The following is a 27734-nucleotide window of genomic DNA, read 5'->3' on the forward strand; positions in this document are numbered from 1 at the left end:
ACTGGTTATCCTGACATTACCTCCAGCTACAGAAGAGTAGCTTTCTTCATCCCGATGCCTTCCCACCCCCCCATTACAGTGCAGCCAGTATTTGATGCTTCTCGCTCCTATCACAAAGTTCCTTTCATTCTAAACAGGATCAATGCCCAACAGCTGTCCCTGGCTTCTCGGCTCCAGTTTTATCTGGGCCGCGCTTTAAAGTTACAGAGACAGCACTTACGGAGTGTGATCCTCGCTACCCTGCCAGGCAGCGGGGCGAGATGCTCGGGGGTCCGGGGCGGCGGTAGCTAGCCCCGCAGTGGTGCTCTCCCCGGGAGCGCGGGGACGGGCGGCCAGCCAGCCGGCCGAGGTCACACGCCGGGTCCCACTTCGCGTTTGGGCCCGGGGGTCATTCACACCGATGCACTCGGCAGTTCTTAAACCTCTTCAGCCAGGATCTCCTCCTGGTTTGAAAGTAACCCGGCCCCGGCCAGCGTGAGCCTGCGGGGAATACAGGCGCCAGGCCCTGGCCGGCCCAATCTGCAGAGCAGCCGGCCCAGGAACGCGCGCCTCCTTGCTTTCCGGCAAGGGAGCGTGCGTTTGCGACAATGTGACGCCAGCAAGTTTTGGCGGGAAAAGCCCCGCATTTGGATTCCTGTGGTGGCGGGCAAAGGACGGCCTGGTGAGGAAGGGCGGCCGGTAGAGGGGGAAAAGTTCCTGGAGCCGGAGTTCGGGGGCTACATGATTTAGGAGGGGCACAGCGAGAGAAAGTTCTCAGCGCCGAGCCTAGAGGATCGGAGAGACTCCTGCGGAGGGGCGGTTTCGGAGGGTGGAGGAGTGGGGTGCCAGGCGGACCCCGTTGTACAGGGACTGGAGAGAAGACTTCCTCTGCAGGCCGAGAGCACCCGAGGTTTGGGCCCCAGCCGTCCGCGTGTCACCCAGCCCTTCCTTCCGCTTCTTGGGGCATTTTGGCTCCGCCCCGAGCTCCTCCTGGCCTTGGGGACGGGGCGTGGGTGGGAACTGGGAGTGAGCGGGTCGGGAGGAGCGGCTGCGGTCCTCGTAGCGATTATTTCCTCCTCTGCTAGCCCACATCCCCTTACTCTAGCCCGACGCTTCACCTCTCACCCCCTTCCCCGGTCCCCCACCGTAAAGCATTGGTCCCCCAACTCCTCCGCGCCACTGGTACGTTTCCTCGGCCGCCTGGAAGGCGGCGTTTCAGCCTTCGCTTTGCGTGGGAACGGGGCTTGTGAGTTACCAACGAAATGCCAGGGTTTAGAATACTTGCTTGTGCTTTAAAGACTTGGGTAAAATATGGATGAGGTGTAAGGGGAAACCAGGAGCTGTGATTCACCTTGAAGAATCACGGCAAGAGGCGGAGCCCAGCGGCTTTACAGATGATTGAAGCGTGTCCTCAGCCACCGTCTTTTCTGGGTTCCTGCTTTTACAGCCGCGGGACTTAGTGGAGTCATGGCAGTGCCCTTTGTGGAAGACTGGGACTTGGTGCAAACCCTGGGAGAAGGTGCCTATGGAGAGTGAGTTTGAGTCCTTTTACCCCGACTTCACACTTGCTTTAGTTTTCTGTTGTCTCCTTTGAGTACAAGTTGGTTATTTTGGAGAACAGATCTTTGCCTTTGAAATCTAAAACTTTGGGGAACTGAAGCTACACAATCTTTTGTAAGGGTTATTTTTTTTCTTCCTTTTAAAAACAAAACAAAACAAAAACATTCTCTTCCTAAAGAGCTAGAGGAGACTTCTGAAGTCAGTTTCTCCTCCCACATACTCCTTCCTGGGGTTCAAACATAGTGGTTCAATGAGCAAATGAACAGACTCTGGAGTCACGTTGCTGGTCATTGTTTTGTGTTCTTAGGCAGGCTTCTTAATGTCCTTGTGTGCCTCTGTAAAATGGCATATCCCACAAGTACTTAGAACAGTTACTGTAGACACATATAGCATCGGATTAATAAATGCTAGGTAATGTTATTACAATTAAATGAATAGAGCAAGAATGAAATCTTGCCGTTTGGGACATCATGGATGGACCTAGAGGGTATTATGCTAAGTTTAAATAAGTCAGACAGAGAAAGACAAACACTGCGTGATTTCACTTAATAGGGTGAATCTAAAAAACTAAACAAATGAACAAACGACAAAGAGAAACAGAGTTAGATGCAGAGAACAAACAGGTAGTTGCCAGAGGGGAGGATGGTGCTGGGGAGGAGAGAAATACCTGTGGTACAAACTTCCAGTTGCAAAATAAATGAGTCTCCGGTATGAAATGTACAGTGTGGGGAGTATAGTCAAGAACTATGTAATATCTTTGTAAGGTGACATATCCTAACTAGACTTATCGTGGTCATTTTGAAATGTATAGAAATATCGAGTCACTATGTTGTAACAGGAACTAACATAGTGTTGTAGGTCAATTATGCTTCAAAAACAAACAAACAAACTCATAGAAAAAGAGATCAGATTTGTGGTTACCAGAAGCAGGGTGTAGGGGCGGGGAAGTTGGATGAAGGCGGTCCAAAGGTACAAACTTCCAGTTAAAAGATAAATAAGTACTAAGGATGTAATGTACAACATGATAAATATAATTATCACTGCTGTATGTTATATATGAAAGTTAAAAGAGTCAATACTAAGTTCTCATCACAAGGGAAAATATGTATTTTTTCGATTTTTAAAATTTTGTATCTATATGAAATGATGGTTGTTCACTAAACTTGTGATAATCGTTTCAGTGCTTTATGTCAACTATAGCTCAGTAAAAGTGGAAGAAAAACAAGTTAAGTGAATAGAGCATGTGTATATGTGATGTGGCCTAGAATTGCTATTATCCCATTTTAGTTTATTAAGAATTTATTAAATGACTTGGATGTACAGCATAATGACTTCTTTGGAACACTAGCTATCATACTTCACATTTCAGAAAGGAGTAGTATCTGTTGAGAACATGGCATAAACCATTCCCATGGTTTCTCCCAGGTGGAGAAACTAATAAAGGTAAAATAGTTTTGGATGAGTTATGTTTAGCCTTTTGAAGTTTTAAAAGAAATATAATTCAAATGTCTGGAATATTATAACTCTTCCTTTTTCTTTTTAGAGTTCAACTTGCTGTGAATAGAAGAACTGAAGAAGCAGTTGCAGTGAAGATTGTGGACATGAAGCGTGCCATAGACTGTCCAGAAAATATTAAGAAAGAGATTTGTATCAATAAAATGTTAAATCATGAGAATGTAGTGAAATTCTATGGTCACAGGAGAGAAGGCAATATCCAGTATCTATTTCTGGAGTACTGTAGTGGGGGAGAACTTTTTGATAGAATAGGTATGGAAAAGATTGAAGATAATTCTTATGCTAAATAAGTTTTTAAATTTGTTTTTTAATCTTGGGACTGCTGCTTCTTCATTGTCCATTCAGACTTGCTTATGCAATAGTGAATTGGAGTAAATTTTCTTGTTTTTGCAACTTATGTAAACACTGGATACATATGTAGACTCATCAAAGAAACTTTTTTCCCAAGTTGTATAAGTGATTTGGGGTGGGATTGCTATTATGTAGAGTTTAAGAATGGTAAACTGTGGTCTCATGGTGAAGAATCATAAGTGTGATGTATGCATATGCAGAAAAAGTTTTTTTTCTTTGTAGACATTCTAGTCTCATGAAATCATTGCATACATTTACAAATCCAAAATAATAGCAAGTTGTTACATAAGTGAAATTGAGAATTTTCTATGATTGCTTTATATATATTAAGTAAAATCTGTGCTTGGTGCTTAAATTTTCTGTGTAGATTCAAAGTCTTGATATTAAAGAACAGTAAGAAGTACATAAAATATATTCTGTGGATCTAAATTTATTATTTAGAGCTATTGTATTAGCAGTTAAAAAGTGATTATTAGAATCTTCAGTATCTATCTCAGAAAAGTTGAGAATAAAAGAAATCAAAAGTTAATGAGGGAGATAAAAATATAAAAAGATAACTGACAATAGAACCTTTCTTAATAAAACTGTATTTCCTGAAGTAGCTTCACAGGAATTCATGGTTTTGTAGTAGTGCGAGAAATTATATGAAGTTTAAATTTGTTGTTAAGTATTTAGTGAAATCAACATAGATTTGTGTAGGCTTCCACTTCGGCAATTACAATCCTATTGGCATAGGATTTAGAAGAAATTAGGGGAGAATTTGAAAGATACCAAATAAATCATGGTTAGTATAAGTAGAGGCTTTCAACGTATGGCTTTCATTCTTGATTTGGGTGATAGTTTGTTATTTCTCTGTACTTTTCCTGTGATGTTAATTTATTTTTGCCACTTAACACATGGGGAAATGTGAGTTATTAAGTACTATATGTACTAGTGGACTCCAGAATCTTTTCATTGTTAGCATTAGATTCTCTTTGCTAAAGTACAATCACAAATGTTTAACTTTCGAATTAGGAGACTGTGTGGTTGATGACTGATTATATTTACCTGGTGAACTAACTTTCATAACTAATTCTTATAGAGCCAGACATAGGCATGCCTGAACAAGATGCTCAGAGGTTCTTCCATCAACTCATGGCAGGGGTGGTAGGTACAGTTGTCTCTAACTTTTACTTAAAATTAGTCTTAGTGAAGTAAGTTACCCTATTCTGGTATGCTTTCCTCTGCTTCTCTTTTAGGTTTATCTGCATGGTATTGGAATAACTCACAGGGATATTAAGCCAGAAAATCTCCTATTGGATGAAAGGGGTAAGTTTAGCATTTTGTTGCTGCTACCTAATCATTTTAGTACAGCCATACAAAGGCAGGATCAAGGCTTTCCATTACCGAAATTTCAGGGCAAAAAATATGAAATTGAAATACCCTGGACCTTAGCCTTGACGTATTTGTTCTTTTTAATTTATGACTTGGATAAAGATGCAGGGCTTTTAGTTATATTTTATGGATGTCATAAAAACTGAGAGGGATGGATAGTGTTAGTGTTAGCTTATAGAATCAGGATCGAAAAAGGTGACAAATATCCACTGCATATGAGGCAGTGATTTTTGTCTGTTTTGTTTAATGTGTTAGAATAGTGCCTGGCAAATAGTAGGTTTTCAACAATGTTTATTAGATGAATGAATTTAGCAGACCAGAGAGGTGGGTCAGATTTAACACATACTGGATCCGTTACTCAATTCAGTATTTGGATTGAAAAAAACTAACGAAATAAGTACAGTTTAATGGCATGTCTTTGGCAGCAAAGAAGGTTTAAAAAGACTTACTAGGCAGCAGACTTCATATTAGTCACCCATGTAATTTGATCATTGGAAAATTAAGGTGATAAGGTGAGAATGAGGAAGGCAGCAGTCCAGCACTTCTCTGGAAGGCCATGGCGGGAATAATAGGTGTTTGGGACAGTACTGTGAAAGGCATGCAGACTACCGAAGTACTTTTATAGGTGAGTGACCAGAATGCTGAAAGGGCTAGAAACTATGTAAAATAAGGCATAATTGAGGAACTCAAGGGAAATTTGCTAATTGTTAAATACAGTTCTTCACAGTATGTGGGTGAAAACTATGTGGAGGCAATTTGGATTAGTACAAAGATGACCCTCATTAATGGATCTGCCCCAGAACTTAATAGGTTGCTTTGTTGTAGGTTTTTTTTTTTTTAATTTAATTAATTTATTTTTGACTGCGTTGGGTCTCCATTGCTGAGCATGGGCTTTCTCTGGTTGCGGCGAGCAGGGACTACTCTTCGTTGTGGTGTACGGGCTTCTCATTGCGGTGGCTTCTCTTGTTGCGGAGCATGGGCTCTAGGCACGTGGGCTTCAGTAGTTGTGGCACGTGGGCTCAGCAGTTGTGGCTCATGGGCTCTAGAGCTCAGGTTTAGTAATTGTGGCGCACGGGCTTAGTTGCTCTGCAGCATGTGGGATCTTCCCGGACCAGGGATCAAACCCATGTCCTCTGCATTGGCGGGCGGATTCTTGATCACTGCGCCACCAGGGAAGTCCCTGTAGTAGGTTTTTAACAGGAGATTCAAACACTGGATTATTAATTATCAGGGATATTGTAAAGGGAATTTAAACATTGCTTGGCTGGTTGGACCAAAGTAATTTTCACATCTTGTCCAACCCTGAGGTTTAGTGTTTCTGGCATTATCGTGCCCCATCATAAGTACCAGTGTATGTTCTTATCAGCCGCCTTCTACCTCTTTCTGAACTCTATAATTGACCTTCATACAAGGGGATAAATTAAACCAGCTTATATAAATAATGGAGATGTGAGTATGTAATATCTGGAATGTGAAAACTTTGTTCCCAAACTAAAAATACTGTTTTCTCTTTATAAAGATAAAAGTAATCATGAAATAAGATCAAAAGTATAAAAAAGAAAGTAAAAAAATCACCAGAAATTCACCAGTCAGTTATAACCAGTGTTAATATTTTGGTTAATATCTTTTAGGTAGCTTTTTATTAACCCATCTACTAACCTAGCTACCTAAGACCCTTCTTTGGTTATTTAGCCTTCTGCAAGTTGTTCCATAAAGTATGTAGCAAAATTGTAGATATTCAAAAAATTTGGTGTATTGGGAAAAGGAACTGTAGAATGGTCTGTTGATGAATCCCAAGAAATGAGAGCACAAGCTGGGAGACTTCCCTCTGCTTCTATTTTTCATTCTATGTCCGTTACTTTTTGAATACTAATAGCTTTGATGGTATTATAATCAATTCTTCCCATTCCTCATATACAAATTAAGTCCTTTTTTTATTAAATAGGTTTCAAGCTACATAAAATCTTCTAGAAAGGAAGGATTGCAGTTAGGAAAGGGAAGGATTTATAGGAGGTTTCAAAGAAAATAGAGTGTACTTAAACTAGGTGTTAGGTGAGTGGATGTTGATTATAATGATTTTTCATATCTTGCATATTATATAAATAATCTTTTGTTTCTATTCAATAATAATATTTTTTAAAAAAGAAATACAACATTATCAATATAGTTGACGTCCTCCTCTGTATTCCTTCCAAATGTGTGCCCCTTTCTTTTTCTCAGAAGTAACCACACTCCTCAATTTAAAATTTATTATATACAGCTCTCTAAGTATTATGTCACAGACATAGTGAAACTACAGACTCTAAGGAATGCTGTGGTCATCCATTAGTATTTTCAGTGATTATTGCTTATAGGTAACTTGGAACTCTTAATCTCAGTCATTTGTCAAGATTGTGTCATATATAGCTGTTAAAAGGATAATTACAGTAGCCACCTCCCAAGTCATAGAAGTAAACATCAGTGGCTTACATATTACATTGGGTGGATGTAATTGATTTTTAAAGAATCAGTCCCCTGTTTTGGAACATTTAAGTTGTTTCTAGCTTTAAAAAAATATAAGGTGATGATGACTATTCTATAAATTAATGCACAGGCCAATATAAAAATTAGGTCATGTTACAATGAAGATTTATTATGGCACTTGCCGTTTTTTCCGTTTATACCTGATTCCATGTCAGTACATGTAGATATACCTTGTGTTTTTTTGTTTGTTTTTTGTTACCTACATAATCTCATTGTACATGTGTACTATAAGATTTAATCATTTCTTTATTGAGGGACATTTAGGTTATTTACAAACTATTGTTATGGTATGGATATCCTTATGTTTGTGAATTTGTGGAAGTATTTTTGTGGGTATGGTCCTAGAAGTGGGAATTCCTAGTTCAAAGAGCAGGAGTATTTCAAATTTTGGCATCTTTTGCCAGATTGCTTTCTAAAAAAGTTTTACCAGTTGATACCTAAGAATAGGGGAGTCTCCCCTATCTCTGAAGACTAGGTTAGATTCCCTTTCTGTAAGATCTTGTAATGTTCTATATTTTCATAACCTCGACAGCAGTTGTTATTGTTAGTCTTCAGTAATTTATCTACCTACATGGCTAGCACAGTGTCACTCAGTTACGGTAGATATTCACTAAGTGTAGTTAAGGTGAAAGTTCTGCCGATAGCTTGTGTGTGCTGAAGACGGGAAGTTAGAGTGGAAATTTGCTCTTCTGGTTTGTTTTCTGTACAGAGTTCGTCCTCCTTTTCTAAACTTAGCCACCTTGACAAGAAGTTCTGGTGGTTTGTGGGTCTTTAGTTTTGGTCCAGCCAGCTGGGTTTGTCCACTGCTGGAAAAGTTGTGCCTAGTATGTTATTGATGTCTCCCTCCTGCCCTCTGCACAACCCGATGAGGGCATGGCTCTCTTTTCAGTGTTTAAGTCTGGAGTGCTCTTTTCTAGAAGGCCCTTTTGACTCCAGGATCTTTCTTTAATCTGGTCCATACTGTTTGTGTATTGACAATATTTGTCTTAAGTTAATAGAAGCCATGAGGCCTTTTTCTAGTTTTAACTATATGATAATGTCTTTAATTTCTTCTTTTTTAAAATTTCTTTTTGGTCATAACACCAGTGGTTTTCCAATACAACTCAACTCCTTTAAGTATATCTTTTTTTTTTTTTTTTAAGTATATCTATTTACAAAACATTTTTATCCAGCGCCATCCTCTTTTCCTTTGGTTTAGATAACCTCAAAATCTCTGACTTTGGTTTGGCAACAGTGTTTCGGCATAATAATCGAGAGCGTTTATTGAACAAGATGTGTGGTACTTTACCGTATGTTGCTCCAGAACTTCTAAAGAGAAAAGAATTTCATGCAGAACCAGTTGATGTTTGGTCCTGTGGAATAGTACTTACTGCAATGTTGGCTGGAGGTAAGAGCTTTTTATTTATTTATTTTTCTGCGTAATTTTTTTTTCATCTTTATTGGAGTATTATAATTGCTTTGCAATGTTGTGTATGTTTCTGCTGTACAACAAAGTGAATCAGCTATATGTATCCATATATCCCCATATCCTCTCCCTCTTGAGCCTTTCTCCCACCCTCCCTATCCCACCGCTCTAGGTCGTCACAAAGCTGATCTCCCTGTGCTATGCAGCAGCTTTGAGTTTTTTAATCATGATAAAATTCCTGTCCTTAGGAAAGCCAGGTTTCTTATACCAAAATAAATGAAATGAATCAAGGGGATCCATATTTATGTGATAGTATTTTAATATTAACTTATTTATAACTAATTTGGAACTTTTAATCCCAAAGGTTTTTAAAAATGAAGTATGTATAGCTATTAAATGAAATATCACAGTAGCTCTCTCTTTTAAAATTCATGTGAATACTTTTGGAAGAGAGTAAGGCAGGAAGTGGACTATCTATCTTAGAAGTGCCTCTAAAATTTCTTAGAGTTGGCATTCTTAGTTTGGAAACCATATTAAATTAATTTGGAGGAAACTTTTACTGGATTTATGTCATTGATTATTTTCCCTTAAAATTGTATAATTATTTGAACACTCAGAAAACTGGGACTTGTTTCTTTTTCAGAATTGCCGTGGGACCAGCCTAGTGATAGTTGTCAGGAATATTGTGATTGGAAAGAAAAAAAAACATACCTCAACCCTTGGAAAAAAATCGATTCTGCTCCTCTAGGTAACTGGGTTATTTTGATGTAAAGTACTGATTTCTTGGGTAATGAAGCCTAGTGCTATTTGAATTTTTTTCTTACATTTTTTTTCTTTTTAACTTTTAAATCATTATGTAAATAATCCATGATCTTTACAGATGAAGTAGAAGAATAATAAATTAAAAAATTGTAAAATCCAACCCTATAATCCCAGCACTCAGGAAGAGCTTCTTTATTATTTTTTTTTAACATCTTTATTGGAGTATAATTGCTTTACAATGGTGTGTTAGTTTCTGCTTTATAACAAAGTGAATCAGTTATACATATACATATGTTCCCATATCTCTTCCCTCTTGCGTCTCCCTCCCTCCCATGGAATAGCTTCTTTTAATGTTTTGATATGTGCTTCTATATTTTGTAGTAAAAACTATGTGTTTGTTATATATGTATATTATTTATAAGTATGTGTGTTTTCATAAAAAATGACATCCCACTATACATGTTATTTTGTAACCAGTATTTTTTTTGTGTGTTAATGCTTTGTGAACATTTTTTCATGACTATAATTGTAGGTCTACATCACTGTTTTTAAAGACTGTGATGGTATTCTGCTATAGTAAGCCATGGACATGGCTTACTATACTTATCCAGTTCACCTTTTTAGAGATTCAGGATTTTTTCTAATTTTTCACTGCTGTGAAAGAGATATGATGATCATCCAAATAACTTAATCTTTGCACATACCTTTAAATTATTTAATTAAAGTAAAACCCCAGAAGTGGAATTGCAGGGTCAAAGATGTATACAGTTTTTAATTATTATTATTTACTTTGCCAAATTGTTTTCTGGAAAGTTTGTACCATTTCATCACAGTCTAACTAGTTTACATTTAAACTTTTTTTTTTTGGCCATGCTGTGCGGGATGAAGGATCTTAGTTCCCTGACCAGGGATGGAACCCGTGCCCCCTGCAGTGGAAGAGTGCGGAGTCTTAACCACTGGACTGCCAAGGAAGTCCCTTAAACTTTTTTTTTTTGACTAATCTAATAGGCCTACATATAAGAACTGTATTCTGTTTTTTTTTTTTTGCGGTACGTGGGCCTCTCCCTGCTGTGACCTCTCCCGTTGCGGAGCACAGGCTCCGGACGCGCAGACTCAGCGGCCATGGCTCACGGGCCCAGCCGCTCCGCGGCATGTGGGATCTTCCCAGACCGGGGCACGAACCTGTGTCCCCTGCATCGGCAGGCGGACTCTCAACCACTGCGCCACCAGGGAAGCCCCTCTGTTTTTTATTTTTATTTTAAATTTAGTACCAATAAAGTTGTATATTCATTGTATATTTATTAGCTTTTAGTCTGTTTTTGTGAACGTGTCTAGTTTGCTCATTTTTGGTAGGAGGTTTTCTTTTTACTTTATATGAGGTTTTTGAAAAACATATTAATGTCATTAGATCTTTGCATTCGTTACAAATATTTTTGACAGTTTGTCATGTATTTTTATTTTGTTTATGCTATTTTGACATGCAGAAGTTTTATATATATTTTTTAAACTTAACTTTTTTTTTAAAAGTAGTTATTTATTTATTTACTTACTTATTTAGGCTGCACTGGGTCTTAGTTGCGGCATGTGGGCTTCTTAGTTGCAGCATGTGAACTCTTAGTTGTGGCATGCATGCGGATCTCGTTCCCTGACCGGGGATCAAACCTGGGTTCCCTGTGTTGGAGCATGGAGTCTTACCCACAGGACCACGAGGGAAGTCCCCAGAAGTTTTATATTTTTATTTATTTGAATCTAGTACCTGTCCTTTGTGGTTTCTGACTATATCATCATGTTTCTACCCTCAGCATTAGAAAAAAGTTACCTATGTTTTCATTTATGTTTTTAAGGCTTTATTTTTTTCATTTAAATCTTCAGTCCATTAGAAAATTATTTTGGTGTTGGGAGATGAATGAATTCTTTATCAATACAATTAAGGTACCTTAGGATGATGGTTGCTTTTATTACTGTCTCTTAAAAAGTTATTGGAGGGCCTTCCCTGGTGGTCCAGTGGCTAAGACTCTGTGCTTACAATGCAGGGGGCCTGGGTTCGATCGCTGGTCAGGGAACTAGATCCCACATGCATGCTGCAACTAAGAGTTCACATGCCGCAACTAAAGATCCCGCATGCAGCAGTGAAGATCCCGTGCGCAGCAGCAGAGATCCCATGTGTCGCAACTAAGACCCAGCGTTGCCAAATAAATAAATATTTTTTAAAAAGTTATTGGAAAGTAAATTTCCCTTGTAAAATTGTGTGAACGAGGACTTAATATGACATATTGGAACAGTGAAGTTTGGTATTGAAAATGGATAAAAGGGGTTTTTTTTTTGCTATCGTTGTATAAATATCAAGTGAAGAGAAACATTTCCACCTAGCTCTTGTTCTATTTATTTGCAAACAACTGAGAGTCAGCTCTGGGAAGAATATTCAGAGATATAGACAGTAGCAAAGAATGCATGAAATTAAAGCAAAAATTCAGTAGCTTTATTCTTTCTCTTCCCCAGAAATAATATTTGGACATAAGGAAAGCAATAGAGGATGTGTGTTCTACACCACAAGCTGTAGGCTTTTCTAATCTATTTGAGTCTTTTATAAATGTTGTCTTAATGTTTTGTTTTCAGCTCTGCTGCATAAAATCCTAGTTGAGAATCCATCAGTAAGGATTACCATCCCAGACATCAAAAAAGATAGATGGTACAACAAACCACTCAAGAAAGGTAATATATCCTTAAAATACAAGTATTTTTTTTTCTGTGAAAAAAAGGTACTTGTAAAGTCAGTATAAGTCAACAACACAAAAGAGCTGTGGTCTCTGTCCTCATGAAGATTATAATGTCTAGTACAAAAACCAGAAATAGAAAAAATAATTTTAAGCTCATTAATAATTATAAAGTGGAAAGTCAGGGTACTACAGCTAAGAATTTGACCAAGTCTTAAGTGACAAAGAACACTTATCTTGCTGAGGAAATCACGTTAAATCTAAGATTTGAAGATTAAAGGGGAGCTAGCCAGAAGAGTAGTAGCAAGATGAGTGGCAGATTCTGAACATGGAAGCGGCATCTGGGATGTCTTGGAGGTTAGAAAGTAGTGCATTTGAGGAACTGGAGAGAAGGCCAGTATGGCATGGACCATGTCTGGCTTGTTCATCATTGCATCACCTGTGCTTAGCATAGTGTGTGGTCCATCACAGGCATTCAGTAAATGTTTGCTGAGAAAGTAAGTGAATGGAGAAGGGGAGAGAGAGAGAGAGAGGTTTGAGATGAGGTTGGAAAAGTAGATAGCAACCAAACCGTGGAAGACCTTGTAAGCCACGTTAAAGATCTTGGGCTTTAACCGAAGGCTGTTGGGAAAACCTTTTGAGAGACTTTAAGCAAGGAAATGACATGCTTATGTGTTTGGTTTTGAAAGATCTTTCTAGCTACTTTTTTTCACTGTTTTTGATCCTAGATGTGAGAAGATGGTAGGCTGGACTAGGTTAGTGATAGTGGGATTGGAAAGAAGAAGTTGATTCCAGAGAAATTTAAGAACTAGAGTTGATAATACTGGTGATTGTTTATATGTGGAAAATGAAGGAGAGTGAGGAGTCAAAGTATGTCTCCTTTCTGGTTTGAACAGCTGTGTAAATGGTGAAACCATTTACTTGGATGTAACTCAAAAGGAAAAACAGATTTGCAGGGAAATTTTATTCGATTTTGGACATTTTATTTGAATTTGAGAAGTTAAGTAAAACTGTCTCATAGGAGTGTGTGTGTGTGTGCGTGTGCTTGTGTGCATGCATGTGTGTAACTCAGGAAACAGGGCTAAGCTGGAGATGTCGATTTAGGTGCTTTCTGTAAATAGATGGTGATTTAAACTGTGGTAGTAAATTAAATTGAGTATATGAAATTTTAAGGAATGCCAGTGTTTAAGTGATGGGCAGAGGCCAGAGAAAAGTAGCCAGAGAGATGGGACATCAGAAGAATGTGGAGTAAATCTGTCCTGTGGATTCCATGATACAGCAGTTATTCATGATCTTGGCAGGAACAGTTTTGGTGGAGAGTTAAGAATGAACTCTAGGGCTTCTCTGGTGGCGCAGTGGTTGAGAGTCCGCCTGCCAATGCAGGGAACACGGGTTCGTGCCCCGATCTGGGAAGATGCCACACGCGTCCAGAGCCTGTGCTCCGCAATGGGAGAGGCCACAACAGTGAGAGGCCCGCATACTGCAAAAAAAAAAAAAAAAAAAGAATAAACTCTATTGTACAGGGATTCTAGTGTAAAAGAGAGTTAAGCAGAGTGTAGACAGCTCAGTAAAGAAGTTTGGCTGAGAGAGAACAATAGCTAGAGATGAATGAGGAATTTTTAACTCTTCCCTGAATATTTCTTTAACCTTTCACCTTATTCTAATTGAAATCCAGCTCTCCCCTGAGGACATTGCTTCTTCTCAGGACATTGCTTCTTCTCAGGTGGTAGGTGTTTTCTTTCCTGCACCCTCATACCCTTGATCTGGGAGTGGAGCAGGCATCCTCCTTGTTCTTTCTTCATATTCCTCTGCCCGTCATTTTGAATCCTATTATCAGACTCCACCACCCACTATTCCCTCGTAATAATCACCTTCTGAACCTCAAATTAAAATTCCTGCCACATTGTCACTCTCTCCAACGCAGCTCTTAACGTAATTTTTGTCATGGTTCTTGGTAATTTAAATATTCATTTAGATGGTCCTTCCACTGTCATCACCTCACATTTCCTTGACTTTCTCTCCTCTAGCGATCTTGTCTTCAAGCATCCTGCTTGGACCACCAGTATATTTTTTTCTGGTTTCCCCTCTCTAGTACCCTGACTCCAGCAACACTTTGATCCCACCTGGACTTGCAGTCCATCAATTCTACTACCTTTTCACTATCTTTTATCTGCCCTCTTCTCGGTCCCAAGTTCCATCCTCACTATTTTAAATCCCAAGGTTAGTCACTGTAATGACTTCTTTACATTTATCTTCAACTTCCTTGCCCATTCTCACTTTAAAAAAAAAATTATTTATTTTATTGACTTATTTTTGGCTGTGTTGGGTCTTTGCTGCGCACGGGCTTTCTCTAGTTGCAGCGAGTGGAGGCTACTCTTCGTTGAGGTGTGCAGGCTTCTCATTGCGGTGGCTTCTCTTGTTGCGGAGCATGGGCTCTAGGCACATGGGCTTCAGGAGTTGTGGTACGTGGGCTCAGCAGTTGTGGCTCGCGGGCTCTAGAGCACAGGTTCAATAGTTGTGGCGCACGGGCTTAGTTGCTTTGCGGCATGTGGGATCTTCCCAAACCAGGGCTTGAACCCGTGTCCCCTGCATTGGCAGATGGATTCTTAACCACTGTGCCACCAGGGAAGTCCATTGCCCATTCTCTCTTCATCATACTTACTGAGAAAGTCTACTCATACTTACTGAGCAAGTCTACTTAACCTAAGTTTAATCCTGTTTTGTACCTACTCTACACTTATACCTCCACAGCTGATTGCAGCTGGAGAAAAATATGCAGCACTGTCTGCTTTAAATTCAAGATCACTGATCTCAAGTGGGCCCTTAATCCTTCCAGGCAATCATAATGCATTTCCCCACTTCTTTCACAACGCTACTCTCCTAAATCACATTTTTATACCTTTCATTTTCTCTTCAACTTCTCCATCCTCACTCTCAGTTGGTGACAATGCTTCCTATTTCGCTGGGAAACAGAAGCAATAACAAAGGAATTCCCACAAACTCCTACCACCATCTCTACCCACCTGATTAACTGCCTCTGTGCTCGTATACTCTGCTTTCTCCCTTTGCTCTGGCTAAATTGCTCCAGATATAAACCAGCCCTTTCTCTTGAGCACTAGATGCAGTTCTCTTTTGCTTATTCAGTCTGCTTCATTATTAACTCTTCCCTCTTTACTGGATCTTTCTTATCAGCATAACAACATGCCATTTCTCCCATCTTACTGCCTGATAACATAGTAGGCTTAATAAAATATTTGAATGAATGGATTAATAAATAAAAAGGTTGGTTAAACTTAAGCATGTTTAAATGGTTTGGGGGTAGATCCAGTTGAGAGGAAGAGGCTCAAAGTCTAAGAGAGAGGGAATAAAAGAGCATCAAGGTCCCTGAGGAGAAAGGAGGGTATGGGCTCAACTACAAGTAGAGGGATGGACATTTGATGGGAGGATGGAAGGGGAGAGGATGGGTAGGAATGCAAGTAAGTTAGCAGATTTGGTAGTGGCAAGTTGAGGGAGTTTCCAGTGACTTTATTTTCTTTGTGAAATGGGAGATGGTATCATATGCTAAGTAATGAGGTCCTGGAGGGTGGTCTTGGTTAATCTGACAGGAGTATAGAAGTTTTGAAAGAATCATTGTGGAAAGGGAGAGGAAACTGACTAGAGAAACGTAGGACTAACTGTCCAGGTTGAGGATCCAGCTGAGGGTAGTAGCCATGAATTTATAGTAGCATCATATTCTATATAATGATTATTTTAGGTAAAGCTTTTCTAGAGGAGCAAAGAAGATTGGGTAGAGCAGATTCATAATGTTCATTGTCATCATCACAAATTATTTTTTATTTTAAAAATTTTTGATGCCTTAGCTGGGTCTCTCAGTCTTCATCGACCATTATTCTGTTACTATAAATGGTACCATTAAAATTATGGCCTGCACTTGGAACATACTTAGAGGTCAGGATTTATGAAATGTGTAGTTTATACAATTTGGCAAGTGAGTCCCACTAAGTTCCTAACGACCACGTTTCTCATAAAGTCATGTCGGAAGAGCCACTATTTGTCGTATAAGTATTTTGTGTTAAATAAATGAATTTAGATATGGTTTTACTTCTTCAAGTTGTCAGCTGGGTTAATTAAAAAATATCTGCATAGAAAACTTGAAAGCGTTTGTATTTATGTTTTCTTTTTTAGGGGCAAAGAGGCCCCGAGTCACTTCAGGTGGTGTATCAGAGTCTCCTGGCGGATTCTCTAAGCATATTCAGTCGAATTTGGACTTCTCTCCAGTAAACAGTGCTTCTAGGTAAGACTGATTAATAAAAAATCAAGTAGTTGTTGGATATAATAGTCCCCATGAAAAATAATACAAGTATATATTGTTTTCTTATGATGAATATGTTTTTCAGTGTGAGAATGGTAATGTGATATAAGAAAGGCCTGATGAATTTTATTTAAAGATATACTTTTCTCCATATCTTAATGCTGCAGTGAAGAAAATGTGAAGTACTCCACTTCTCAGCCAGAACCACGGACAGGTCTTTCCTTATGGGACACCAGCCCTTCATACATTGATAAACTGGTACAAGGGATCAGTTTTTCCCAGCCCACATGTCCTGATCATATGCTTCTGAATAGTCAGTTGCTCGGCACGCCAGGATCCTCACAGGTAAAGTTTTTCAAATAAATAATGGCAGCCCTTTATTTTTTATTGTCTTAAAGTCTTTTTTTTCCTTCTAATATATAAATCTAAGAAATATAATATTAAAACTTGATACAGATTTTTTTGTTTTTTGTTTGTTTTTTTGGCCACATCATGGCACATGGGATCTTAATTCCCTGACCAGGGATAAAACCCATGCCCCCTGCAGTGGAAGCGCAGGGTCCTAACCACTGGACCAGCAGGGAATTCCTAGGGGAGACTCTGATGTATAAGAATCTTAAGTCAGAGAAAAAAATTTTCAGACCAAATAGCTATGATATGACTGCTTTTGGTGATAAATCTGATGATTTATTCAGCTTTCCTCTGTTTGACATGTAGAACCCCTGGCAGCGCCTGGTCAAAAGAATGACACGATTTTTTACCAAATTGGATGCTGACAAATCTTACCAATGCCTGAAAGAGACTTGTGAGAAATTGGGCTATCAGTGGAAGAAAAGTTGTATGAATCAGGTATGTTTCATTGATTTTCGTTATATTTTTTTCCTGAAGAAAAATTTAAATATTTGAATAAAAAACTATCATTGTCAGTATATTTTAAAAATATAATTAGTTTAATTTGAAAAAGAAACAGTTGAAACTGAAGAAATTTAAGTAAAATGTTCTTTATCTTAAATAATATTTCTTAAAAGACTTCTTTAAGGTTATTAAAGGCACTAAGAGACTCAAGTCATTTTCTTTAAAACTATGTACTATACTTAAATTGTAACAGTTAACAATCAACTCCCTTCTATGAAAGATGGATCCATGAACAATCCCATATTTCCTCCATCTCCCTGCTCCCATCTACCAATTTTTGTTGTTTATGTTATTGTAGCATTTTTATAACATTGACATTCTAACCTGTCTTTAGGCTTTTCACAAATCTTAATATCATGAAAAACAAAAAGAGGAATATTTTGTGTTAAAGGAGACCAAAGAGGCCTGATAAATAATGCAATGCATGATATTTCACTAGATTGTGGATTTAAAGAAAAAAAGCTATAAAGGATGTTATTGGAACAGTTGGGGAAATTTGAATATGGGTTTTATATTAGATAATGTTTTTGAATCAGTGTCAGATTTTTGGTGTGATGATAATATTGTGGTTTGTAGGAGAATGTCTTTGCAGGAGGCACATAGTGAAGTGTGTGCCGTTGATAACTTAGTTTAAAAGCTAAAAAAAAAAGACAATCACATAAAAAAAGAAAAGTAAACATGCTATCTAGGTTGATAAGACCAATAAAGGGTTTGTGGTTATTTATTGCACAATTCTTCCAGTTTTTCTGTAGATTTGTAAGCTTTCAAAATTAAAAGTTAGGGAAAAATATGATTGTGCAGAAATCTGAGGCCAGCCTGATTTTCCTCTCATTTGTATAGATAATACACTCTTTTTTTTTTAGGTAGATTTATTGAGATAAAACTCATATGCTATAAAAATTATCACTTTAACCATTTTAAAGGGTACAATTTAGTAGTTTTAAGTATATTCACAAGATTATGCAACTATCACCATTTAAATCTAGAACCTTCCACTGCCCCCCAAATGAACTCCATACCAATTGGCAGTCATTCCTCATACCTTCCTCCCTGGCAACCACTAATATACTTTCTGTGAACTGCCTATTCTGGACATTTCATATAAATGGAATTGTATAGTATGTGACCCTTTGTGTTTGTCTTCTTTTACTTAACATAATATTTTCAAGGTTAATTCATGTTGTACCATTTATTAATACTTTATTCCTTTCAATGGGTGAATGATAGTCCATCGTGTGGATAGACTACATTTTGTTTATCCATTTATCCATTGATGGACATCTGGGATGTATCTACTTTTTGGCTAAACTTTTCTCCTTTGTTAATAAGGTATATTACATTAATTGATTTTTTGGGTTTTTTTGTTTTTTTTTTTTGGTACGCGGGCCTCTCACTGTTGTGGGCTCTCCCACTGTGGAGCACAGGTCCTGGACGCACAGGCTCAGGGACCATGGCTCACGGGCCCAGCCGCTCCGCAGCATGTGGGATCTTCCTGGACTGGGGCACGAACCCATGTCCCCTGCATCGGCAGGCGGACTCTCAACCACTGTGCCACCAGGGAAGCCCTGATTTTTGTATTTTGAGCCATCTTGCATTCCTGAGATAAATCCCACTTGATCGTGGTGCATAATTCTTTTAGTGTGTTCGATAGATTCAGTTTGCTAGTATTTGTTGAAAATTTTTTTTGTGTTCATAAAGGATTTGATCTGTAGTTTTCTTGTGATGTCTGGCTTTGGTATCAGGGTAATACTGACCTCGTAGCACAAGTTAGGAAGTATTCCCTTCTCTTCTATTTTTTGAAGAGTTTAAGAAGGATTGATATTAATTCTTCAAAAGTTTGGTAGAATTCCCAGTGAAGCTATCTGGTCCTGGGCTTTCCTTTGTTGGAAATTTTTTGATTGCTGACTCAATGTCTTCACTTGTTATAGATCTATTTCCTCTTGAGTCATTTGTGGGAGTTTGTGTGTTTCTAGGAGTTTGTCCATTTCATCTTGGTTATCCAATTTGTTGGCATACCATTTTTTGTAGTATTATAGTCCTTTTAGATTCTGTAAAGTTTGTAGTAACATCCTTTTATTCCTGATTTTAGTAATTTGAATCTTTTTTTTTCTTTTTTTTTTGGTTAGTCTGCTAAAGGTTTGCCAATTTATCTCTCTCTTCTCCTTACTGTTTATCATTTCCTTCTTTTGGATTTACCTTGCTCTTTTTTTTTTCCTAGTTTTTAAGGTGGAAGGCTAAGTTGTTGATTGGATATCATTCTTTTTTAGTGTAAGTTCTTATAGGTATAAATGTATGTCTGGGCACTGCTTTTGCTGCTTCCCATAAGTTTTCATATTTTGAGTTTTCAGTTTTTTTCATAGCAAAGTATTTTCCAATTTCCCTTGTGATTTCCTTTTTGATTATTTAGGTATGCTGTTTCATTTCCACATATTTGTGAATTTTTCAAAATCCTTTCTGTTGTTGGTTTCTGATTGCATTCCATTGTGGTCAGAGAAGATATTTAGTATTATTTTAATTATCTAAAATTTATTGAGACTTGTTTTGTTGCCTAACATATGGTCTATACTGGAGAATGTTCCAGGTGTGATTGAGAAGAATGTAGATTCTGTTGTTGGGTGAGGTGTTCTAGGCATATTTGTTAGGTCTAGTTGCATTATAGTGTTGTTCATGTCTTTTCTTTCTTTGTTTTTCTTTTTTTTTTAATTTATTTTTTAAATTAATTTATTTTTGGCTGTGTTGGGTCTTCGTTGCTGTGCGCAGGCTTTCCCCAGCTGTGGCGAGTGGGGGCTACTCTTTGTTGAGGTGCACAGGATTCTCATTGTGGTGGCTTCTCTTTTGTGGAGCATGGGCTCTAGGCATGTGGGCTTCAGTAGTTGTGGCATGCGGGTTCAGTAGTTGTGGCTCACAGGCTCTAGAGCGCAGGTTCAGTAGTTGTGGCGCATGGGCTTAGTTGCTCCGTGGCATGTGGGATCTTCCCAGACCAGGGCTTGAACCCATGTCCCCTGCATTGGCAGGCAGATTCTTAACCACCGCACCACCAGGAAAGCCCTATTTCTTTGTTTATCTTTGTCTAATTTTTGTATCCATTATTGAGGGTGGAATGTTGTACTCTCCAGCTGTTATTGCTGAATTCTATTTCTTACTTTAACTCTGTTAGTTTTTGCCTCATAAATTTTGGAGTTTGGATTCTAGATAAATATATGATTATAATTGCTATATCTTCTTGATCATCTTAACATTATATAATGTCCTTATTTGTCTCTTGCAAAAATTTTTGTTAGTCTTTTGTTTGATGTTAGTATACCACTTTAGTTCTGTTTTGATTATAGTTTGCATTGTGAACCCAACAACATGGATTTATAATTATTGCTTTATGTGTCTGTCTTTTTAAATCAGGTAGGGAAAAAATAGATGTTACAAACAACAAAATTGATTATTATTGTCATTTGTATTTATCTATGTAAATTACCTTTACCAATATTTTTTATTTCTCCATGTGGATTTGAGTTGCTATCTAGCATTCTTTCATTTCAGCCTGAAGGACTTCCGTTACTCTTTCTTTCTTTTTTTTTTTTTTTTTTTTTGCGGTACGCGGGCCTCTCACTGTTGTGGCCTCTCCCATTGCGGAGCCCCGGCTCCTGACGCATAGCCTTAGCAGCCATGGCTCACAGGCCTAGCCGCTCCACAGCATGTGGGATCTTCCCAGACTGGGGCACGAACCCATGTCCCCTGCATCGGCAGGTGGACTCTCAACCACTGAGCCACCAGGGAAGCCCCTACCTACTCTTTCTTTTTTGGGCAGGTCTGGTAGTTTCAAACTCTATCAAATTTTAATTATGAATGTCTTCATTTCTTCATTTATGATGGATAGTTTTGCCAGATATGGACTTCTTGACAGTTTTTTCCTTTTAGCTCTTTGTGTCATTCCACTGCCTTCTGGCTTCCGTGGTTTCTGATGAGAAATCAGCTGTTAATATTATTGAGGGTCTCTGCGCATGATGTGTCACTTTCTCTTGCTGCTTTCAAGATTCTCTCGTCACTGTCTTTCAACAGTTTGAATATGATGTATCTTGGTGTGGATCTCTTTCATTTTATCCTAGTTGAAGTTCATTCAGCTTCCTGGATGGGATTGTTTTTCATCAAATTTGGGAAGTTTTTGGCCATTATTTTTTCAAATCTTCATTCTGCCCCATTCTCTCCTCTCTCTCTGGGACTCACATTGTGCATATTCTGATACACTTGATGATGTCCCACAGGTCTCTTAGACTCTGTTCATTTTTCTTCATTCTTCTTTCTGTTCTTTAGGAACATTCTCTACTGACTTCTTTTTTCCTGTGTGGGGGCCATATTTTCTCATTTTTCTGTATGCTTTATCCTTTTTTATTGAAAACTGGACATTTTGAATATTATAATGTGACAACCCTGGAAATAGATTTTCCCCTCTTCCCAGGGTTTGTTATCATTGACAATTGATGTAGTTTTTGATTGTTTAGTGACATTTCTGATCAAATATTATAGTGTCTGTTTTCTTTGTTGTGTGTGATCTCTGAAATCTTTGTTCTGTTAGCTCAATGGTCAGGTAATGATTAAACATTAAATTCCTGGAACCAAAAGCTAGTTTTTGCAGAGGGGTTCTATGTGCGTATTGGGGCATGCCGTCAATACCCAGCCAGGCAGTTTACAGCTCTGCGTTAGCCTTCACTTCCTGCTTGTGTGGTGCCTCATGGTCAGCCAGAGGCAGAGCTTAGAGCCTTCTCAGACCTTTCTTGAGCATGTACAGTGCCCTGGGCATAAGTATAGGCTTTACAGTCCCAGGAATATGTGAGAGATTTTCAGAACTCTTATCCCTCAAAAACATCTCACTCCTAAACCTTTCCTTTCAGGCTTTTTAGGTAATCTGTTTGTCCCAACTGTTCTGCATTACCCCAGTAAGCAAGGGTTAAAGCATTTGCCTGTAGGTACTTTTGACAGATGCTCCCCAGGTGGCAACTTTAACACAAGTCCTGTGTAGTTAGGCAGGCAAAATAAAGACAAGTGTGTTGAGCAGGTCTTCCAGGAAGGTAGAACAGCTTAAGACAGTTTATGAATGAGGTTTATTCTTGCATTTGTACCTGGACCTGGAATGTGGATGGTTATTTTCAAGGCTACTACTGAGATGAGGAGTGGGAGTTGGGAATAAGGTGGTTACAACGTGAGAAAGCTCGTCTGTTTTGTATGAGTGCCCCTGTGTTGCTGCAAGCTTTTCGTTAGTTTTCAGTGTTCTGAAAAAGTTGATTCTGACAGTTTTTGCCAGATTTTTCATTGCTTTTGTGGAGTTAATGGGCTTTTGAATTTTCCTAATCTCCCATTTTTACCAACATTACTCCTCAATTAATTCTTTCTGCCTGAATCTTTGGAAAATTTTCTTTGTCTTTGAAGTTTAATAACCTACTTCAGATGTGCTGAGTGTCTTGTGTTTTCCCAGAACATAATGTTGTTCCAGTGTTGCACCGTTGTGGTACACCTGTGTTTCTTTAATAGTCATTTCTTGAGGTGAGAATTATTAAAAATGTTGTTGTAATTTGCGCTGGGCTCAACTAGGCAAACTTGCTGATCTTGCTTGGGCTCATTCATCCAGCTGGAGTTGACGGCTTTTCTTTGGTCCAGGCCAGCCTCATCCACATTTGGGGTCTTGGTGCTGGCTGTTGGCCTGGCCTTTCTTTCCATGTCACTCTTCTAGCCTGAGCTTCTAAAACACTGAAAGTGGAAGTTGAAAGGCCTCTTAAGACCTTCACCATCTTCTGATTGCCACTATAGCTTTTTACCCACAAATCTGGCCTCTCTTTTTCTTTATGTTTTAATAATCTTGTTTTTCCTCTCAGTCTGCTTTTATTCTCTCTCTCTCTCTCTCTCTCTTTCTTTTTTTTTTCATTTTTTGGCCATGCTGCATGGCACATGGGATCTTAGTTCCCCGACCAGGGAACAAACCCACACCCCCTGCATTAGAAGCATGGAGTTTTAACCACTGGACCACCAGGGAAGTCCCTCGTTTTTATTCTCTTCAATTGTTTCCTCTTTTGGTTGTATCTTGGTAAAATACTAAATTTATTTTGTTGCTAAGAGTTCACATAGACTCAATCCCCGATAACGGAGCTGCGTCCTGTTTACAGGTCGGTCTGGTTGGACACACACATACCCATTGGGAGAGGAAAGTCCTAGAAGGAGTGGGATTTTCAGCTGGCACAGCTCCTGTTATAAAAGCGTCTCTCAAATTTTTATCCCAGTAGTATCACTGAACTAAGATTATAGTTTTTATTTAGAGTATTTTCTGCCCACACATCTGGTTTGACCTTATTTTCATTGTCTTAGGTTACTGTATCAACAACTGATAGAAGAAACAATAAACTCATTTTCAAAGTGAATTTGGTAGAAATGGATGAGAAGATCTTGGTCGACTTCCGGCTTTCTAAGGTATGTAGAATAGAACACTTTTTAAAAGAAAAAACTTTGTTTTGCTATTTTTAAATAAGTATTACATGTTCATTTTAGAAATTTTAAAAACACAAAAAAGTATAAAGAAGATAAGAATCAACTTTAATTTTGTCATCCAAAGAGAATACAGATTTATTTTTGATATTGTATTACAGTAACCTTACTATTACTTATAATATATCCTCTATGGAATTACTCTTATGTGTAGATTTTTTTTTAATGGCATTATATTTATAAATATATGGTAACTGGTTTTTTAAATTTAATATTATGAACATTTGTTCTTGTCATTAGCTATTCTAAAACAGTTTTTTCAAATGACTTTTTCCTTATTATAAAAGTTTTTGTTTTTTGTAGAATGTGTAAATAAATAACAAATAAAAAAATAAAAATAGTCCTAAATTATTTTTGTCCTTAAAATAATTACCCTTAATATTTTGTAGCATTCTAAGCTTTTTCTTATTGAATTTGTATTTAATATTTTTTCATAAAAATTATGATTTGTCCAAATGTTTGTACATTATAATTAATGAACCTTTATCTGTTTGTTACAAGCTACTCTATGATTAATACTCATATACATGGAGTTTTGTTCACATTTCTGATTCTTTCTTTAGAAATTATTGGTTCTGAGGTTACAGTTTTAAAGCCCTTGACATATAAGACCAAAAGAGCATATTCTCTGTTTACCGAAAGATTGTATGTGGCTCTAAATGAGGTTGGAGGAGTTGGTCACATTCTTTACGTTGGAGATTTGCTGCAGTGCTATTGTCCAGATGCTTGGTATGGAATTAAATTAAGATCCTAGTGTAGAGAAACCCTTCTCATAACTGAATCACTGGCTCTGTTGTGGAAGGACTTAAAGCATAGTTATGTAGCTTATTTTTAGTTTATAAACACCTATGAAAAACAATGACATAGGTACAGAGATACCAACCCTTGAAATGGACAGGATGCCATTGTTTCTGCTCTCTGGGCCCAGGGTGGTGGGAGCAGTGATGGGCCCAAAGTCAAGTCAGAATTATTTAGGTAGCCATTTCTTCTACCAAGATATTTTGTATTCATAAGAGGACTGGAAGATAACTGTATCTGAACATATCCATGGATGTTTGTCTCTACTTACCCCTAAAGAAAGTTTGATTTTATGGCATAGTCTCTTTTTCTTGTTTTTTTGACATTAGTTTTGGATATTATTCCTAATATAGGGTGATGGATTGGAATTCAAGAGACACTTCCTGAAGATTAAAGGGAAGCTGAGTGATGTTGTGAGCAGCCAGAAGGTTTGGCTTCCTGCTACATGATAGATCCACTGGCTCTGGGATTCCTGGTGAATATAGTGCTGCTATGTGGACATTATTCTTCCTAGAGAAGATTATCCTGTTCTGCAAACTGCAAACAGTAGTCCCTGAAGAGTTGTCTTCCCTCTAGCCAAACAGTTTCCAATTCTTTTTGTATGTTCTTCATACAAATAATACCTATATCTTAATTGTAAGTAAAACTTTGGGGAAGGGATAGATAGAATTCACTAGATATTTCTTCATCTGCATTTAGTGTCTGAATTTGAGACCCACCTGGTGGAAACCAAGCTCTGGGGATACATGAGCTTACCAGCTTTTATACCAACATAATGAAAAATGATACTCTTGTTCCATTTTTACCAAAACATTAGGTTTCATCCAAAAAGTACATATTTCCTCCACTTTGGCTTGATTACATGGATGAATTAGTAAAAACAACCTTGTGATTTTGGGACAGTAGATTTATCTGTCTGTGAAGTGAAGCCAGCTTCAAAAAATATATCCCCAAGATTTATACTTATATTTTTAAAAGGGCCTGACCAGGTGTGTAAACCTGTTTTTGAATTATAATTATTAATTAAAATTGCAAGTAGGTATGTTTTTTCTGGTGTAGGTAATAATATATATGATTGGTCTTTCAAGTAGAAGTTGAGCATAACCTCTAGTGCTTAACTACCTTTACTCAAAATTACTGTTGCACATTTTAAATATTTTTCTATATTATTTTCTACTTTCACAGCTATATTTTAATTCTTTATTACAGAAATAAATTCTATTTTGAAAATGAATAGCTAACTCTGTGAACTTATTGGTGACTAAGCTTCTAGGTGATAAGGCATGAAAGAAGGCGCAGGGGATGTAAGGAAGCTATAATGGACATAGATCTGATTCCTGGCTTTTTTTTACCTATTAGTTTTAGTAAGACCTTGTTCTTTCAATGAAATTTATATTAATTTTTGAATGTTAGATTGGGACCCAGTATTCTCTTTTCTTGGTAATTTATAAAACTTAATCAATTATCTTAGTCTGAAGCCAAGAAAGGGAATTCCCTGGTGGTCCAGTGGTTAGGACTCCACACTTCCACTGCAGGGGACACGGGTTTGATCCCTGGTCAGGGAACTAGGATCCCCCATGCCGTGTGATGTGGCAAAAAAAAAAAAGGAAGCCAAGGACATGAAATTTTATAGAGTTTATCATATATAGTATATCCTGGTAAATGGTATTACTGCAGTATACCCATAGGAGGAATACGATTGAACTTATAGGTGGCTCCTAAGAATTGAGCCAGTACATTCTCAAATATGAAAGAAATTTTGTTCCTGAGAATTGTCAGCCAGCCATTAGTAACTCAAAAACAAAGTTGTCTCTGACCTATCCCCTGAGCTCCAGACTTTTATAGCCACAGCCTACCTGAAATTTCCCCTTGACTAATAGTCATCTCATGAACAAAAACAACTTTTGATCCCTGTCCTCCAACCTATTCCTCCCTAGCTTCCCCCATCTCAGTAAACGTTATATTCACTCCCTAGTTTTCTTAAGCCAAAACTCTAGAAATCATCCTCGACACGGTTTTCATATTTTGTATTCAATTCAGCAACTCCTATTTAATTCAGCAAATGTAATACCTCTAATAGTACCATTCTAATCAAAGCCATCGTTATCTCTCTTTTCATATTGCTTGTCCTTCAGTAGTTCAGAAATGCAGTCAGACTGGTCCTTCTAAAATGTGAATCAAGTATCCCTTCCTGCTCTCAACTCTCATAGCTTTTTGTCACACTTCAAATAAAATTCAAAATATTCTCTACGACCTACGTGGCTTTATGGGATATGTTCTCTTTGGCCTCATCTGCCACTTTTACTTGCTCATCCCACTCTAGCCACCTTGGCTTTGCTCTTCTGCTCACAACATAGGTACATTCTCACCTCAAGATCGTTGTGGTGATCGTTTCGTTTGCTCTTCCCTCTGCCAGGAGTACTTACCAAAGTATTTGTGTGGCCTGTGCTTCACTTTTAAGTCTTTGCTTAAGTGTCACCTCCTATGCAAAGTCTTTTTCCTGACTTACCTAATATATTACCCCACCTCTGCCACACTCCTTTATTTTTCATCATAGCATTTATTATCTGACATTATGGGGTATTTTTATTTATCTATTAAATGTCTATTTCTCCCATTGGAATATGTACTATATAAGCTCCTTGAGGTCAGGGACCCTATTTGTCTTATTCAGTTCTGCATCCCCAGCACCTAGAACAGTGCCTGTACATTATAGCATGCAATAAATACTTAACAAAGAAATAGACATTCAGTTTATTTGCTCTACCCTCAAAATATGTCTAGAAGCTGAACACTTCTCTCCATTTTTATTGCTACCCCTCTAGTTCAAGCTCCTTCATCTCCTCCCTGGGTTTCTTAATAAAAACGAATATCTTCCCACTTCCACTCTTGTCATTTCCCACCTGTACTCCCTCACCCCGTACCCCAACAGTCTTTGCTTTACATAGGTCCTAAGTTATTTTTTTTTCTTTTAGAGGTAAATTGTTCTGTGACACTCCCT

At 38.0% G+C, this 27734-nt stretch overlaps 1 protein-coding gene across 3 annotated transcripts; it reads left to right on the forward strand.

The window, feature by feature from the left end:
- Positions 1–519: 519 nt before the first annotated feature.
- CHEK1 (checkpoint kinase 1) lies at positions 520–25967 on the forward strand. 3 transcript variants are annotated; one of them, XM_067751488.1, is made up of 13 exons: positions 520–661; positions 1427–1511; positions 3083–3306; positions 4487–4551; positions 4644–4713; positions 8501–8689; positions 9351–9455; positions 12086–12181; positions 16369–16477; positions 16663–16840; positions 17213–17344; positions 23759–23860; positions 25087–25967. In XM_067751488.1, the coding sequence occupies exons 2-13, from the start codon at positions 1447–1449 to the stop codon at positions 25180–25182; spliced, it is 1431 nt and encodes a 476-aa protein (XP_067607589.1). In that variant the 5' UTR covers positions 520–661; positions 1427–1446; the 3' UTR covers positions 25183–25967. The 3 variants fall into 3 exon arrangements, with proteins under 3 accessions (XP_067607589.1, XP_067607586.1, XP_067607588.1); XM_067751485.1 differs by lacking the exon at positions 520–661 and adding an exon at positions 670–889; XM_067751487.1 differs by lacking the exon at positions 520–661 and adding an exon at positions 972–1161.
- The last annotated feature ends 1767 nt before the right edge of the window (positions 25968–27734 follow it).

This window comes from Pseudorca crassidens, chromosome 9 (assembly GCF_039906515.1).
Source record: "Pseudorca crassidens isolate mPseCra1 chromosome 9, mPseCra1.hap1, whole genome shotgun sequence".
In the NCBI taxonomy this organism is placed as follows: domain Eukaryota; kingdom Metazoa; phylum Chordata; class Mammalia; order Artiodactyla; family Delphinidae; genus Pseudorca; species Pseudorca crassidens.